At 33.7% G+C, this 16,758-nt stretch overlaps 1 protein-coding gene across 2 annotated transcripts; it reads right to left on the bottom strand.

Annotated features, from left to right (window-relative positions):
- Positions 1 to 120: 120 nt before the first annotated feature.
- Positions 121 to 12,366, bottom strand: LOC114166580 (uncharacterized). 2 transcript variants are annotated; one of them, XM_028051327.2, is made up of 11 exons: positions 12,224 to 12,351; positions 11,356 to 11,471; positions 10,539 to 10,615; positions 9,703 to 9,782; positions 9,424 to 9,484; positions 3,035 to 3,102; positions 2,867 to 2,948; positions 1,490 to 1,573; positions 1,291 to 1,368; positions 812 to 931; positions 121 to 457 (listed from the first exon to the last, which is right to left on the bottom strand). In XM_028051327.2, exons 2-11 carry the CDS (start codon positions 11,447 to 11,449, stop codon positions 272 to 274), a joined length of 930 nt encoding a protein of 309 aa, XP_027907128.1. In that variant the 5' UTR covers positions 11,450 to 11,471; positions 12,224 to 12,351; the 3' UTR covers positions 121 to 271. The 2 variants fall into 2 exon arrangements, with proteins under 2 accessions (XP_027907128.1, XP_027907129.1); XM_028051328.2 differs by lacking the exon at positions 812 to 931 and having other exon boundaries at positions 12,224 to 12,366.
- Between the last annotated feature and the right edge of the window lie 4,392 nt (positions 12,367 to 16,758).

Raw genomic sequence — 16,758 nt, 5'->3', positions numbered from 1 at the left:
TTATTTAGGATAAAATAATTTATGAATATTCATGTGTCATAAAGTTTGATGGGGACCAAGAATAAGTGGAAATCCACCATCACCTAATAATATTTTTGTTTAATTCAAGACATACAACAATGAACGAAATACTAGATATGTTTTTTATTGAGATATTGGTGATGTTAAATCTATAAAATAGGTTGTATTAGTTTCCATGCTTAAACATTCAACACTGTACATAAATGTTTTTGGCTTTTTCAAACTAATTGTAGACTATGGTCACTCAAACTTAATTGTGAGTAGTACTTAAAACTCCAAAGAAAGGGTTTGTCACTGCAGAATTCAAGACAAAACCAGCTGAATTCAGCAGTGCCATGTCAACCTTTTCTTGAGGAAGATGCAAGAAGTCACCAGTTCTCTCAAAACCACATAGCTCAAGAAACTCTACACCTCCATTTAAACTTCCAACTCTATCCTGTTAAGAAGACATGTATGAAAGAATATACTAGATGAAAATGAGTTTAATTTCTATACACTATTGTCAACCAATAAAAAATAACTTGCATTTCTCTAAAGATCATAGTGATTATTAAAATAAGAAAATAAAATTTCCAATGAGTCCAATGCAGGAGAATGAATCCTACAAAGTTCATCATCACTGAGTGAAGGACTTGGCTGTGTGTCAGAGATGTTCTTAATGAATCTTGTATCTAGTATACCCTGAATCTTTAACTTTTCTAGCTAAAATTGTTTGATGAAACACGATGAACCTAACACTCCCAAAAAAAAAACATGTTTTTGTTTAGAAAAACCATGTTTTGATAATTACCAGGAATAATGGGTTATTCAGTCGTATTTTCCTGTACTTTTCCTCCTTGGGATTCTTGGCAACATTTCCAACATAGATTAGTAGTGTTTGAAAGGCTCTTCTGACTCTTGCATCCTCACCCTAAACAAAATTTTAGAATTGGTAAAATAAAGAAAGAAAAAGTAAAAGCTATTGATGGCAAGTATCATCTCTATCAAAAAATTAAGGTGGTCATTCTCATCTATATCAGAAAATTAAGGTGGTCATTCTCATCTATATGTATATCAGAAAATTAAGGTAATAATTCTAAAGAAAATACAGTACTTCCTGTCATTATTTTGAGTGATGTTTTGGTATGTCATGATAAAATGCACAGACATTTTAAAACTTGCTCAAAGAGCAGGCATAATCAAGACAAGATTATAGAATGAGCCTGTAATTACAATTTCAGATCAAAGATTAGTAAATGTTTCATGGGAAAGAAAATATGAGTGTGTCACCTGATGATTACGCTTCAGATTCCTCAGAGATTCTCTTAACTGCTCAGCTTTTGTAGTTGTATAAACAGGATTTAACTTCTGCAATTTGAATTAAAGTCACAATTATTGATAACTTGCTCCACAACAACAAGGTGAAAAGAGTTTCTTAAAAACAAGGAACTAGGCAATCATTGTATAATAAAATAGAACTTAACCATACCTTTTCCTGTTGTAGTTTAGTAGCAGATGATCTGATGGATGCTTGGCCTTCTGAAGGCAATCCTTGTTTATATTTTCTATTTAACTGTAAAGTTATACGAATATAGAGCCATTTTAGCATTCACAAAAGCCAAGATGTATTTAGAAGAAAATTTGACTGCAACACTTTTCTACTGAGCATGGTACTTTCTACTTGAGAATGAAAAACCCCTTATTTTGAAGTTCCTTTATGACAAAATGTTAAACAATGGAAGTTTATCATATTATGTTGTGTATCATGTAAAATGTGTTGGAAACACTACATCTTCACATGTTTGATTAATACAAGTAATTAAGAAAAACATCAAGCAAATTGAAAGAAGTTCTATCCAACATGCTTACATCTATGAGTGAAAAATGTGATCAAATCCACTAAAAACTACATTAAAATACTACTTCTGAGTGTACTGAGTTGCATACACAACAACTGCAACCCTTGAACTGAAAAGCTGCACATTTTCTTCCTTGAATAATTTTGAACAGGTCAAGTTTTTTGCATCATTACTGACATTTTCTTCACCCTTGTTTCTCATAATCATAACACAAACTATTCCTTGATTGTGTATTTATATATTACTGGAACTTGGAAAATTTATTATATGAAACTAACTAATTGCCAAAATAGAAATTTGGACAAAGTCAACCAATTTCTTTGCAGAAAGATAGTCTTCAAAAGTTGTTCGATAAAACAACAATAAAAGTCTTATCCCATTAGCTGATGTTCAGTAAAACCCTAAACATAAAAATAAACTGTTGAGTTTGAGCTACATATCTTCCTGTTATATTTATTATAAACCACTAAACTGCTATGTTCCTGCCATTAAAGAAAATCTATTTCTGAAAACTGGTTGTCAGTTCCTCAAAAGCGTTATAAACCATTTTCTTAAAATGGATGACACTTTGTTCCTGTTTCTCTTCTTTGGTTGTACTTGTAGTTAAAACAACAAAATATAATTTTACAAAAGGACATCATATTTCAACTGAATGTATTGTTAGAAAATGACAGCAACAGAGACAAAAAAGATTCACTTATTTGTCCATCTGTGTTATTGATTGTGTAGTTTATAGGAATTTATATAATACAATCTCCCTAAAATCAATGCAAATATAAGGTACTACGGTTCAGCTTGTGTCTGTTAACTGATATTCTGCATCAATATCTAATACTAAGTTACTAACACAATAGAAACATATTTTAGCCTCCACATATTGATATAGTAACTTTCTGGGACTGCAGTAGAGACTATATAGATCATTGTGAAAATGAAATTTTCAACCCCAACATAGTTTATCAAAATTGATCACCCATGGAGATATTATTAGAAAATTAACTTTATACCTTATCCTGCTCTAGTTTCTGTAGAACTCTCTCTCTAGCTCTTTTCTCTTCTTCTTTTTCCGCTTTTCTCAGGGATAAATTCCTGATTATAGGATAGGACAACGTAAGTTGGAACAAATAATCTCCTTGTGGAAAATGAAATGAATCAACTAGTGAACACTAATATACCGTTGTCTTTCATTTTCTTCTGCAATTCGCTTTGCTTCAAGGAGTCTCTTACCTGCTTGAATCCTCTCCTGCATTTAAAGCTATAAAAAGGTTATAAAAATCTATGCTGATTGGTTGGATGTCTAACTTGCAGAGATAAACCAATAAAATCACAACTACCTTTATGATTAGGGAAACCAACTTGTTCAGTGGATAGAAATTCTTTTAGATACAATTTGCTCACACAAATAAAAAAGATGCAGGAATTAATTATTACTTTTGGGCCAAATAGAAATACTTAGTTTAATCTACATTACAACTTGAATTCTATTGGCATAATATACAAAAGTGTGAGGATTGATTGACTTATTATCGGTGGAATTCATCCTCATCAATATTTTAGTAGGACAGTTTTGTCACATGAATTGTCAAATTGTTATTGAATGTTTATTGACTATGCTAAAACTAGTGAACAGAAAGATGTTTCTACTTTTAAGTCAAATAAATGATTTTAACAATATGATTTCGGAATCATCAAATGAGATGGCATTGTCTGAACTGATTGAAAAACCTCCCGAGTCTTGGAAAGACTATAATAGTTTTATGAATCACCAAAACAATCAGATGTTGCCACAAGAATATATAGTCCATTATGATTGAAGAGAAAGTGATATGGTAGAACAATGAAATACAAGCGAAAGAGCTAGTCCCTAAAGCAAATCTTATGGATATATTTGGACTTAAAAGTTTAATATGCAGTCATACAATTAGAACTTCCAAAATGGTCCAAGGCATAAGCATCAGTGCAAAGCACTACATACTTAGATACCAGCAAACGGAAAAATAGCTACCAGCACACCCTGTTGCTCATTACAGGACAACCAACTAGTTGCAGCCAAAGTCAGCCTAGTCAAGACAAACGATGTAACTGTGGCAAGCATTTCCTAGACCAATCTTGTGGAGTAGAAATCGCATGTTGCACTATAGGACTATGAATCTATCAACTCAACTCAAATGCTTCATCATTTTCCATGAATTAAACCTTGCTCTATCATCAAATGATAGAGTTCAAAAAGGCATTGGAAGCATATCACAGAGTCCTTTAGAATCGCAAATAGATCAAGTGCTGATATTCTCCATGCTTCATTAAATATCTATAGAAATGCAAAATAACCCCAAATTAACCTAGACAACAAAAACTATTTGCAACTAAAAATTACAAGAAAAAGTTAATCCTTAGAATTACTAGTTTGGAAAAAATATCTATATATGTCGGAAGAATAAGAAGTGTAGGTAGGCAATAATTGTTAGGATAAACTTAAATTAGGAGTTATTGAGCAGACTTTATGAGTGGTTACATTTGTGATGTTTTAGGAGAGGAAAGGTCAAAAGTTTTATGTGTTATGTTTTGGATGTTAATGGTGATTAGTGTTATGTTTTTATAATAATTGGAGACATTATGGCTTGCAGATGAAAAGCCAAATGTAAGTCCTATAAATTGTAGTGTCTTGCTCATATGAAAAACACAAGTGAAATAAATCATATTTTCAGAGATAGAGTGCCTTTGCTAACAAAGTGGTATCAAGAGCCAGTTAGCCTGAGTGTCTGAGAGTGAAAAAAGTGTGAGTGATGGCCAACAATATGTCCTTACCCCAGCTGACACAAAAATCCGAATACGATAAGTGGAGCATGCAGATGAAGGCCTACCTCGTATCCCAAGACATGTGGGAAGTAGTTCAAGGTGGCTTCGAAGAGTCAGAGGATTTTGATGAACAGACAGTTGCCCAGATTGCTGCGTTGAAAAAAACACGAGTCAAAGATAGGAAAGCTATGTATGCATTGTACCGAGCTGTGGACGATGCAGGCCTTGAGAAGTTAGCAAACGCTACGACTTCAAAAGAGGCGTGGGAGATCTTGGAGAAAACATATAAGGGAGATGACCGTGTGAAACAGGTTCGTCTTCAAACTCTCATAGGAGAGTTTGAGAGGTTGCTGATGAAGGAGAACGAAGGGGTAACCGAGTTCATATCTCGGGTGGAGACTGTGGCAAACCAACTTGGCAAAAATGGGGAGCCGTTGCCTCCAAACCGAGTTGTGGAGAAAATTTTGAGGTCAATGACAATTGACTTCGACAACATTGTGTGTGCTATAGAGGAATCCAAAGACCTCTCAAAGCTCACGGTGGAGGAACTTGCTGGGTCTCTAGAAGCCTACGAACAAAGAAGAAGAAAGACGAAGGAGGACTACCTTGGCCAAGCTCTCCAAGCAAGGACAAATTTCAAGGAGAAAAAGGCATTTGGAACTCAGAACACTCGGGGTAGAGGAGGAAGAGATCACGGGAGTCAAAACCGAGGTCCTGGAGGCAGAGGTCGAGGACGTAGTGGTCAACGTCGAGATGATTACGAAGACGGCGCTCCCAGTCTGCAAAATTGGCGAGGCCGAGGTCAAGGTGGAGGCCGAGGAGGTCGGTCAGGCAACAATGGTGAGTGCTACAAGTGCGGCAAGCCCGGTCACTATGCAAATGAGTGTAGATCGGTCAAGTGTTATAACTGTGGTAAGACCGGTCATTTTGCAAAGGATTGCCGGTCCCAAAATAGGAGAAATGAATCAACCAATCTTCTTACAGAAGAGGTTGAAGAACAAGCTGGAATATTGTTGATGGCTAGTAGCGAAGCGAGCTCGGCACATGATATGAAGAATTTGGCAAGGGAGGAAACTGATGAGGATGAGATGTTGTTGACAAGGAGCTCGGATATCGAGCTTGGTCCGAACTCTAGCACAAACACTGAGTTTGGTTTGCGAGTCCAAAACAACTCGATCTGGTATCTAGACACTGGAGCTAGTAACCATATGTGCGGAGATGAAAATATGTTTGATGAGCTCTCCAAAATTGAAGCTGGACATGTGTCATTTGGAAACGCTTCCAAGGTGATGGTAAAAGGACGAGGTACAATATGTTTTTCTCAAAAGAATGGACGAATTGGGACAATTTGGGATGTGTACTACGTACCCGACCTCAAAACCAACATATTGAGTATGGGGCAGTTAATGGAAAAGGGGTACTCAGTCATCATGAAAGATCGAGTGCTGGAGTTGAGGGATAAACTCGGACACCTTATTACCCGAGTAGAAATGAAACAAAACAGAATGTATAAACTGGAGCTGAGGTGTTTGAAACTCGACATCGAGGATGAAGCAATGAAGTGGCATTTTCGATTCGGCCATTTGCACTTTGGAGGGTTGACCGAGCTAGTACAAAAAGAAATGGTGCGTGGATTGCCAAACATAGAATTTAAGAAGAATTTCTGTGAAGATTGTGTACTCGGCAAGCACCAGAGAGCCTCGTTTCCAAAGACAGCTGAGTATCAGGTGAAGGAACAACTCGGTTTGGTGCATACAGATGTTTGTGGACCAATTACTCCTGTATCTTTCGGTGGTAAGAGGTACTTTTTAACATTTATTGATGATTTCTCTCGGAAGACATGGGTTTATTTTTTAAAGGAGAAATCTGAAGTATTTGGAGTGTTTAAGAAATTTAAATTAATGATTGAGAATGAAACGGGTACAAAAATTAAAGCTGTTCGGTCAGATAGAGGAGGAGAATACACATCAGCCGAGTTCATGAGGTACTGTGAGGAGCTTGGCATTAGAAGATTTTTGACAGCTTCATACTCACCACAACAGAATGGAGTTGCTGAAAGGAAGAATCAGACAATTCTCAACATGGTTCGAGCAATATTGAAAGGTAAGAATATGTCAAAAGAATTTTGGGCTGAAGCAGTGCAGTGTGCAGTATATGTGCAAAACAGGTGTCCTCATGCAAAACTCAATGGACAGACACCACATGAAGCATGGAGTGGAAAGAAACCATGTGTTTCTCACTTGAAGGTATTTGGCAGTGTAGCATATGCTCATGTTCCAGCACAACAAAGAACCAAGCTCGAGGACAGGAGTAAGAAACTTGTTTTTATTGGATATGATGAAAAAACAAAGGGCTATAAATTGTTTAATCCAGTAACAAACAAAGTTCTTGTGAGTCGAGATGTTGTAATAGATGAGAAGAACGAATGGAACAACTCGGCAGTGACAGTTAAGAGCATAGCAACGACAAGTGGGAGCTCAGAAACTACCTTTGGAAGCCCGGCAAGTGAAAGAAGAAATTTGGACAATGTACCAGCCAGACAACATGAGGTCTCTGACGAGGAAGAAGAACCATTGCAGCCCAGAACTCAGAGCCTACAAGACATATATAATACAACTAACAAGGTACATGTTGTGTGTCTTTTGGCAGAATCAGAAGATGTTAGATTTGAAGAAGCCGTGGTGGATGAGAAATGGAAGAAGGCAATGGACGAGGAGATTGCTGCTATAGAACGTAACAACACGTGGGAACTATCTGAGTTACCACAAGGAGCTCGGCCCATTGGAGTAAAGTGGGTTTTCAAGAAGAAAATGAACGCACAAGGTGAGATAGAGCGATATAAAGCTCGATTGGTGGCAAAAGGCTATGGACAGAGGGAATGAGTTGACTATGCCGAGGTGTTTGCACCTGTTACTAGGATGGAGACTGTTCGTCTACTAATTTCTATAGCAGCTCAGAACAAATGGCCCATTTTCCAAATGGACGTAAAGTCGGCTTTTCTAAATGGTGTGCTAAAGGAAGAGGTCTACATTGAGCAACCACTCGGCTACATGAGGAGAGGTGAAGAAAAGAAGGTGTTGAGGTTGAAGAAGGCTCTTTATGGCCTGAAACAAGCTCCAAGGGCGTGGAATGACCGAATCCACACTTATTTCGTGGAAAATAAATATGAACAATGCCCGGTTGAACACACACTATATATAAAGAAGCATGGAGGTAGGATAATGTTTATAGCTCTTTATGTTGATGACCTTGTGTTCATGGGTAATGATGCAGAGTTAATCAAGAAGTTCAAAAGAACCATGGAGAAAGAGTTTGAAATGACAGACTTGGGACACATGAGATACTTTCTCGGGCTGGAAGTCAAACAACTTGAGACAAACATCTTTGTGTCTCAAGAAAGGTATGCCGAGGACATTCTGAGTAAATTCAAGATGGCGAGGTGCAGCCCGGTTTCAACCCCAATGGAACCAGGTACAAAACTTTCAAAGTTTGATGGAGGAGATCACGTAGATGCCAACAAATACAGAAGCTTGGTTGGAAGTCTTCGTTACTTGACGAGTACAAGGCCGGATTTGTTACTAAGCGTTGGTATAGTTAGTCGATACATGGAGGAGCCGACCTACACACATTGGAGAGCACTGAAAAGAATATTGAGGTATGTGCGGGGAACAACATCACTCGGATTATACTACACTAGGTCGGACGATTACCGATTAGTAGGGTACTCGGACAGTGATTGGTGCGGAGATGTAGATGACCGGAGAAGCACATCCGGGTATGTATTCTTCATGAGCAACACGGCGTTTACCTGGCTCTCAAAGAAGCAACCTATAGTGACGTTGTCTACATGCGAAGCTGAGTACGTTGCAGCATCATTGAGTGTATGTCATGCAATATGGCTTAGAAATCTTCTAAGCAAACTGGAGATGAAACAAAAAGGAGGGACTGTAATTCGAGTAGATAACAAGTCGGCTATTGAGTTGGCAAAGAATCCAGTCAACCATGGAAGGAGTAAGCACATTGATGTGAAATTTCATTCCATCCGAGAACAGGTGAAGGAAGGTAATGTAGAGATGGTGCACGTGGGAAGCAAAGATCAAATTGCAGACTTATTTACAAAGCCATTGCCAACTGTGTTGTTCAATAACTATAAAAATCTAATCGGACTGAAGGATGGAAGAAGTATTTAAGTTTACGGGAGAGTTTTGTTAGGATAAACTTAAATTAGGAGTTATTGAACAGACTTTATGAGTGGTTACATTTGTGATGTTTTAGGAGAGGAAAGGTCAAAAATTTTATGTGTTATGTTTTGGATGTTAACGGTGATTAGTGTTATGTTTTTATAATAATTGGAGACATTATGGCTTGCAGATGAAAAGCCAAATGTAAGTCCTATAAATTGTAGTGTCTTGCTCATATGAAAAACACAAGTGAAATAAATCATATTTTCAGAGATAGAGTGCCTTTGCTAACAATAATTAGGAGGAAAGGGAATGTTTTTTTGGTTAGAGGGGCAGTGCATCTGCTGAATTATATTTATCTTTTAGTTTATGCAATTATCTGCTCTTGTAAGGAGTTAATCTCCATTGTATATATCAGTAAAAATCAGTTTCTATCATATAATTTGTTGCATAATCCAGGACACTGGCAATTGCACCATTTGATTTACATATATTTTTCTTATGTGCAATTTCTGTCCACTGCAGTGTAAGGAGTACAAAGCAAAAAAAGCTAGAAATAAACAGCTACTGTAGTTGAAAAAATATACCTTCTCCCTTTCTCTCTCCAATCTTTTCTCTTCCTGCTCTTTCCTCTTACGTTCTTGTTCCCTGCAACAGCGAAATATTAGTAAGGAAAAGAAGCAGACAGAAGAAACAGAAGAATATTTGCTGGAAGGTTCAAATTAAAGCATCATATGAAATAATTATTATCTTTAGTTTCACCATTTGTTAGACAATTTCAATATGTCACAAAAAAGCAACTGCTCCCATAATACAAAGAACAAAATCTAACGACTTCTATGAAAATAGTGAGCAAGGTTATAAACCTTAAACTCTGTGCTTTGATTCTGATTTCTTCTGAGATGGGGAAGGACTCGGTTGACTCTACCTCAATGTCTACATCTACCTGTGGAAATGTAAACAACTGAATAAAGTTAAACCATGCTTTTAAATTGCAACTCCAAACACAATTATGATTGTCATGAATATCTCCCAAAGCAATATAAAGCAACGCAATCACAATATTGTGGTGACAACACATTTTTCAATACCATTCAAACCACAATATTGCAGTTACAATTGTGAACGAAAATTCTGTGAGGTTAATAATCAATCCTTGACTTGGAAAGCTAATGTAGATGAAACTAGGACATTGCAGATATATTTATGAGCTTAAACTAGATTAACAAGTAACTTCAGTCACTCCCAGATCATCAACTTAAATGTAACTGTAATTTAAAAACCAAGGTGTAGGCATGTCTTGTTAGAAACAGAACACAAGCATCTTCTTTCCCTGAATGATGCCACACCCTAATCATTTATGAATGTATATGAGGAGCATGAGACCAATATGCATCTGATGAAAAATTAAAAGCTAAATTAAGTTTTTAGCTTCTGAAAATTTATATGAATATAATATGATCTCTTAATTTTATAAAAAAATAATAATCATTTTACCATCCTTAGAAAAAAAAAGTTTTGGTCAGTCAAATTCAGTATTTAAGGATTAAAAGCATTTTTTTTTTAAATTTGTTGACCCAAAATAACTTTTTTAAATTTAAGAAACCAAACACGGAATCATTCCAAATTATAGCGACAAAAACTGTAATTAAGCCACAATTAAATAATGAATAGTCCCAAAGAAAAATGGTGTATGATATACCAATGGCATCTCATCAATATCAATGTCATTCTCATGATCAACTATCCAATTTATAGCATCCTCTAAGCTGGTATTGCCTGGTAAAGCAAAACATCGGTATCAGACGAAGTATACATATGAATGGGAAAATATCAAATCCTAAAGAACTTAAATGAAAACCATAATACACAACTTTTCTATGATAGAAATAATGCTACCAAACTGTGAACACTATCTGTGTTGCACAGAAATGGAGTAATTACATGGTAAAACTGTTCAGTGTGTACAATACATGTGCCTATTTGAACTTTTAATTCAAAACTAAAAGCTAACTCGAGCCAGAAGGTATCTGGAGCCTTGAAACTACAACAACTTCTGGAATCTGCTGACTTAGTTTTTCTCCTTTACAGTTTATCATAGTGTAGAAAAAAATTCTTACAGACAAATGCATCGAACAGAATTGTGTGTTTACATATGTTTTGCTTTGGAGTTCATGTTATTTCAGTTTCCTTAATTGCAACTGTTTGAGACATACCAGTGTAAGGATTTAAAAAGCACTAAGTCATGTTACACAAAATTTACTGAAAACTTTGTCATCTTCAGTCAAAGCATTAATTTTTTTCTTGCAAGAACAAGCCTGAAGTGAATTTACACAGTACACCGTTGTACATCAGTTTCAATAAAGTTTTAGATTGATGAAGTTCAGGTATCCCTTCTAACATTTGCCTCTTAGTAAGGAATAAAATAACGTACTTAAGTTCTAGCACATTAAAATTAAACACGACACATAATTTTCAATCTACATATCTTAACTTATTTATATAGTGAATCAACGTACCAGAATAATGAAGTGCTCTGGTTGCCTGTGCCTTTGGAAATCCCATTACTTCAAGGTCTTCAAGCAACTTTTCGTTAACTTTTGGAACAGACATTTTTATAAAATAAGATGATAGACTGCAAAGAAAAAAAAAATCATTCCTTGTAAAATCTAATGGTGCTTACTTAGTTTGTTTGCTATAGTCGCTAAGACTCCAAGATTATGAGTAACAATGTGCTGAATAAATAAGAACAAAACAGCATCACTTCTCAGAGATAAAGACAATGAAAACCACACTCAACCAACACACAAATCCCTGGATGCATGGATTTAATTTGTGATTCCTGTCGTGGCTGCCATGTGATTATAAAATTCCACATCACAGTATGTGATATTCAACTGCAATTATAATTTATTTGAATTGCAATGACATTCAAAACCATGAATATGTTTGGACAAACTCCTATGAACATTTCTTGAATAGAAAAATAAATAAATCAGATTTTGAGAAGTATGTAAGAAAACTTCTACAGACTAACTTGTGCACAATGTAGATTTCATTTCAGTTTTATTCTTCGTTTCCTCTTTTAGACGTGTATATGAATAGGTTTCTCCAATCAAACCTATGTTTTGACAGACTAACAGATTTGTAGAACCACAATACAGCAATTACAAGAAATTCTCATTAGACCATCCAACTTTCAGAAACCAAAAAAATGGAATATCATTTTCAGTGAACTATACAGCAATTACAAAAAGGAAATTGGTGAATAAAAGAAGGATTAAAAACCATGGGGAAAATCTTGCAAACTGAACACTGACTTGTGACATTAAACAACATTTAAATGAAAATAAAAAAAGTAGCATTAAAGTTTGAGTCTTGAAATACCGTTTTCAAAAGGTTGTTTTGTGGTGATGAGAAGGCAACTGAGAAAGCCCTGAAATGGTATAAATCTGCTCACAACTCTTCCAGTAATTTCAGTCAAGTTCAGGCAAAACTCACCAACCAAGCAACCAAACAATTGAAATGCAATGGAAGAAGATTCTTCAGCTGCTTCCAGAGCTGGAGGAATGTGAAAAAACCTGAAACCAAAATTCTGTTTGTTTCTTTTACCATCAACATTCTCATTCTGATTCTTTTTCCTTTTGGTTTTCTTGTTTACTGGGAAAAGAACTTTGTGGCATGCATTGTGTTGAAGCACCCATTCATGAAGTTAAGTAGAAAGTCTAGAATAAACTTTCAAACTTTTTTGGAGTAGACCGTTACTTGCAAGAAGTTCTTATCTATGCAATGGTTATAATTATTTTAGCCCGTATTTGGATGCAGAGATTTAATGGGGTAATTTGTTTTTAATGAATTTATAATTTCTTAGGATGACTTAAGTTTTTTTTTTTGTTAGAAAATTTTGAAAAGAAATTAAAAATTGGTGATTTTTATAGAGTATTTTGGTAGATTAAATTAGAAAGGGGTTGGATTTTAAAAGTTAGAACGGTTATTGATCAAGGTGAAATATGAAGTTATTGAAGTCCAATTAGTGGATGAACCACATGAATAGGTTATTAGAAAAAATATATTTAATAACTACTATTCGTATTTTTATTATATTAAAAAATATATAATTTTATTATTTTTATGAGTAATAACTTTACAATAAAAAAAAATATAATTTAAAATGTATATAATGAAAAAAATCGTATTATTAAATGATCATTAATTTAAGATTGATTTAAAACTTGATTTTCTTGAAAAATATTTTTATTGTTATACCTCTATACATACAAAATTTGATACTTCATATATGAAAATAAACATAGGCAAGATGACATGATAAATAAATGTTATTAGTACCCACATTAATATACTCTCATATCTTATTAAAATGTCATATTATATTAAAATGTCAGTTTTAAGTATACTTAACTTTATAAAATTATATTTGTGTATACTATGAGTTTAAGATAGTTTTACTTATCTATTTTACCAGATTATTGATTTTCTATATAAAATGACTTTTTCTATTACCATATTATTAAGTCATCTTTTAATATAATAAAATTCAGTTATGTCTCGGTCTTGATATCTTTTTCTATTATTATAATATCAAAATCATTTTAAATTTATTTTAATAAAATTTAGTATTTATTAAGTCTATTATTTTACTGAATATATTTTTTTATTAAATTGATATAAAATATGACATTTATATTCTACTCATATATTATAATTTATAATTTAGTTATAACTTCAATATTTAAAAAAGGCTCAACAAATCTTCTTTGAAAAAAGAGTATGTCAAATCCATTCAAATAAAAACAACGCCATAAATAATCATAAAAATTAAAATAATATTTTTGAAAGATAAAACAAAAGATCAAATGAAAAAAAAAATGTAATCATTTCACATTATAAATCTAATTGAACTCAATCTAATTATTTTCTTTTTCTAATTATATTTTCTCTTGCTAGTGATGAATCATTCCATTGAGTTAGTTTTCTATCAAAATGTTCATCAAATTAAATTACACAATAAATATATTATAAAATATTGATTATCTAATAATGTGATTGTAAAAAAGTGTTTTAATGTTTTATCAAATGAATTTTATTTTACAAACATTAAAGTAAATATTTTATCTCATAATTATTATGAGTAAATGTCATGTTTTAATCTATTATTGTGTTTGACTTTCTCTTACAACCCAACCATTAAGTTATAAAATATATTAATGATTATTGTTTTAATTTTTTAGTGGTTTGGTCATTATTGTTGATGTTTGCTATAATTATTACTATAAATAAATAATAATTAAATAGATTGACTTTGAAGAATTTATTTATTTTTTGTTAAGAAATAAAAATTGAACAATTTTTAAAAAATATCCAGACTGAACATAATCCAACTTCAGTTAGATTTTTAAGAGTGTAAAATCATATATTAATTCACTTATTTTGAATATTAAACTAAAGTTTAATATGATCACTCACTTTAGGGGAGAGATGTACAAAGAGAAAGTGTAGAAATATTTAAGTAAAGGAAAAATAAAAAGATGCATAACCCATAAGAGTGTTAAAGGTCTCCACTGTTGATATAACTTAACAAATTATTTTGAATTATATAATTTATAATTTAATATATTCTAGATTGGATAGTTTAAAAATATATTATAAATTATATAATTTAAAATATTTTTCTTTCAAACTAAAAAATATATACTTTAAATTACCTAATGTATAAAAATATTTTAGATTATATATTATAAAATATATATTTTTAGTTATATAATCTAACAATACATTCTAAATTATACAAGGATATTACATAAATTAAAAACGTACTTTAAATTACACAATTTAAAAATAGGATTAAATATGTTTTTGGTCCCTTAACTCTCAGTGAATTTTGGAATTAGTCCAGTTTGAAACTTTGGACTAATTTAGTCTTTCTGTTAAAAGCAGATCTGTCTAATTATCTTAACCACAAAGGGATCTGAATTGATTAACAAGCTTTTATATGGTTTAAGATGAATCTTGAATAAATCTTTAGGTTTTAAAGCTCAATTAATCAATTTCGCAGTTCTGGGTTAATGGACTGTTTAAATCAATCAAGAAAGATTATGAGAGAGAAGAAAGAAGCAAGATACACAATTTATACTGGTTCGATTCAAAAAGAATCTACATCCAGTCTTCTCCTAAGTAACACACTTAGGAGGATTCCACTAAACAGAAAGGTTCCAAGAATTACAAGCACACCTATGTAATTCTAACCCCTAAAACCCAAGAACTTGATTCAACAATCAAGAACTCCCCCTAGGAGCAATGCATCCACACAATTGCACCTAGGTCCACACTTCAAACACTGAAGCTACTGTAATCAGAAATACAGAAAACAAAACAAGAAACGAAAACACCTAAGCTGTGCAGATTTGACTTGATGCTCCTTGAATCAAGCAAGATCCATCATGGTAGAATCAACCATCAATTCTTCTTGGATCTGTACTTGAGTTATCTTGCAGAATCTTCTGAAACTTTGTGTCTCTCAGATGGCTCTATCTCAGATGAAAACTGCGTGATCTTTCTGATTTTTTCCAGACCCAAAACAGATTCCAAAACAACTTTTATACAAAGGTTTTTGCTGTCACTAATTCGATTAGCAATTTACCTAATCGATTATCGTGAGTATACTTTCACTTACTTTGTACCATACTCACAACTAATCCATTAGTTAAAAAATTAATCATATGCAGAATTACACAACAGGCCTGAAATACATTTGATAAAGAGAAGCTAATTGCCTAATGCATATCCTAACTGAACCAAGCTATGTTTTATCCTAGATCAGTAGACATCATCAAAAGTGTTCTTCATTTATGGATGAAAGGCTCACCCTTCCAACAATCTCCCCCTTTTTGATGATGTCCAAAACATGGACTGTGATAAGCCTACCTGCAGCACATTAAGCAAACAACAACAGCAGTACAGGCACACAAAGTAAACAACAGCATAGGCATATAACAGATATCATTTTCATTACATACTCCCCCTACCAATAAACCATCAATATATCAAATTCTCCCCCTTTTTGGACATTAGCAAAAAAATCAGACAGATTTAGGATGCAATACAGGACAACAGGAAAATTGTATCTAAACAGCGCAGCAATGTAAGAGATGCAGCAGCAGATAATGCATAACAACCAGGATAACAACTAGAATGTATAACAATTTCGCATAATGGATTAGCGGGTTCCTTTTGAGAAATTAAGTAGCAACTATGTGATGCAGAACTTAACACAAACTAAGCTTCAGACAGAACACGATAATGGATTAAGGCCAAGGTTAGGCAAGCAGCTACACAGTTTGAACACAGTAGGCATACAAAGTATGACAATACTAACAACGCAGCAGGTGAAATCAATAGCACAGGTTAACATCAGAGTGCAGACATTTATGGAAGTATAGAGCAAATATAAACCAAGACCAATGTGATGGATAAAAAATTTGACCTTTGTTATTATCACCTCTTGTAACATGACCAATAATTGGCTTTGTAAGATATCATGCAGAAGTTCTTCACATCTCCTTTCATGTGTCTTGAGCATCCATTATATAATACATTGTTTTCCTTGCATCAAGACACATCTGAAACAAAGATTAAAGAGAAGATGCAGGTACCCAATTGAACTTGGGTCCTTTCATGTTAGTGGTTTGAGGTGTTCCTTTAGGTACCCATTTGTACTCTCCTTTAGGAACCCCACAATTTTTAAAATAGCAGGAATTTGATGCATGACCAAGTTCAGAACAGTAGGAGCAAATGACAGATGTTGGTTTACTCATATCTAGAAAACTTCTGGTGCCTAATGGATTAGATTTGCCACTGTAACCTATTCCCTCTTTATTAAGCACACTCCTTTGAGATCCTAACAC

The sequence above is a fragment of the Vigna unguiculata genome, chromosome 10 (genome assembly GCF_037176805.1).
Source record: "Vigna unguiculata cultivar grain cowpea cultivar isolate G323 ecotype 2 chromosome 10, ASM3717680v1, whole genome shotgun sequence".
In the NCBI taxonomy this organism is placed as follows: Eukaryota; Viridiplantae; Streptophyta; class Magnoliopsida; order Fabales; family Fabaceae; genus Vigna; species Vigna unguiculata.
This window is presented reverse-complemented; position numbering and strand designations above follow the sequence as displayed.

Excerpts from the sequence above, each read along its gene's own strand:
- LOC114166580 (XM_028051327.2), bottom strand. The coding sequence starts at position 11,449 with ATGTCTGTTCCAAAAGTTAACGAAAAGTTGCTTGAAGACCTTGAAGTA. Across the intron at positions 10,616-11,355 it reads CAGAGCACTTCATTATTCTG|GCAATACCAGCTTAGAGGAT; the intron begins GTACGTTGATTC and ends TTGCTTTACCAG. Across the intron at positions 2,949-3,034 it reads GAAGAAAATGAAAGACAACG|GAATTTATCCCTGAGAAAAG; the intron begins GTATATTAGTGT and ends TCCTATAATCAG.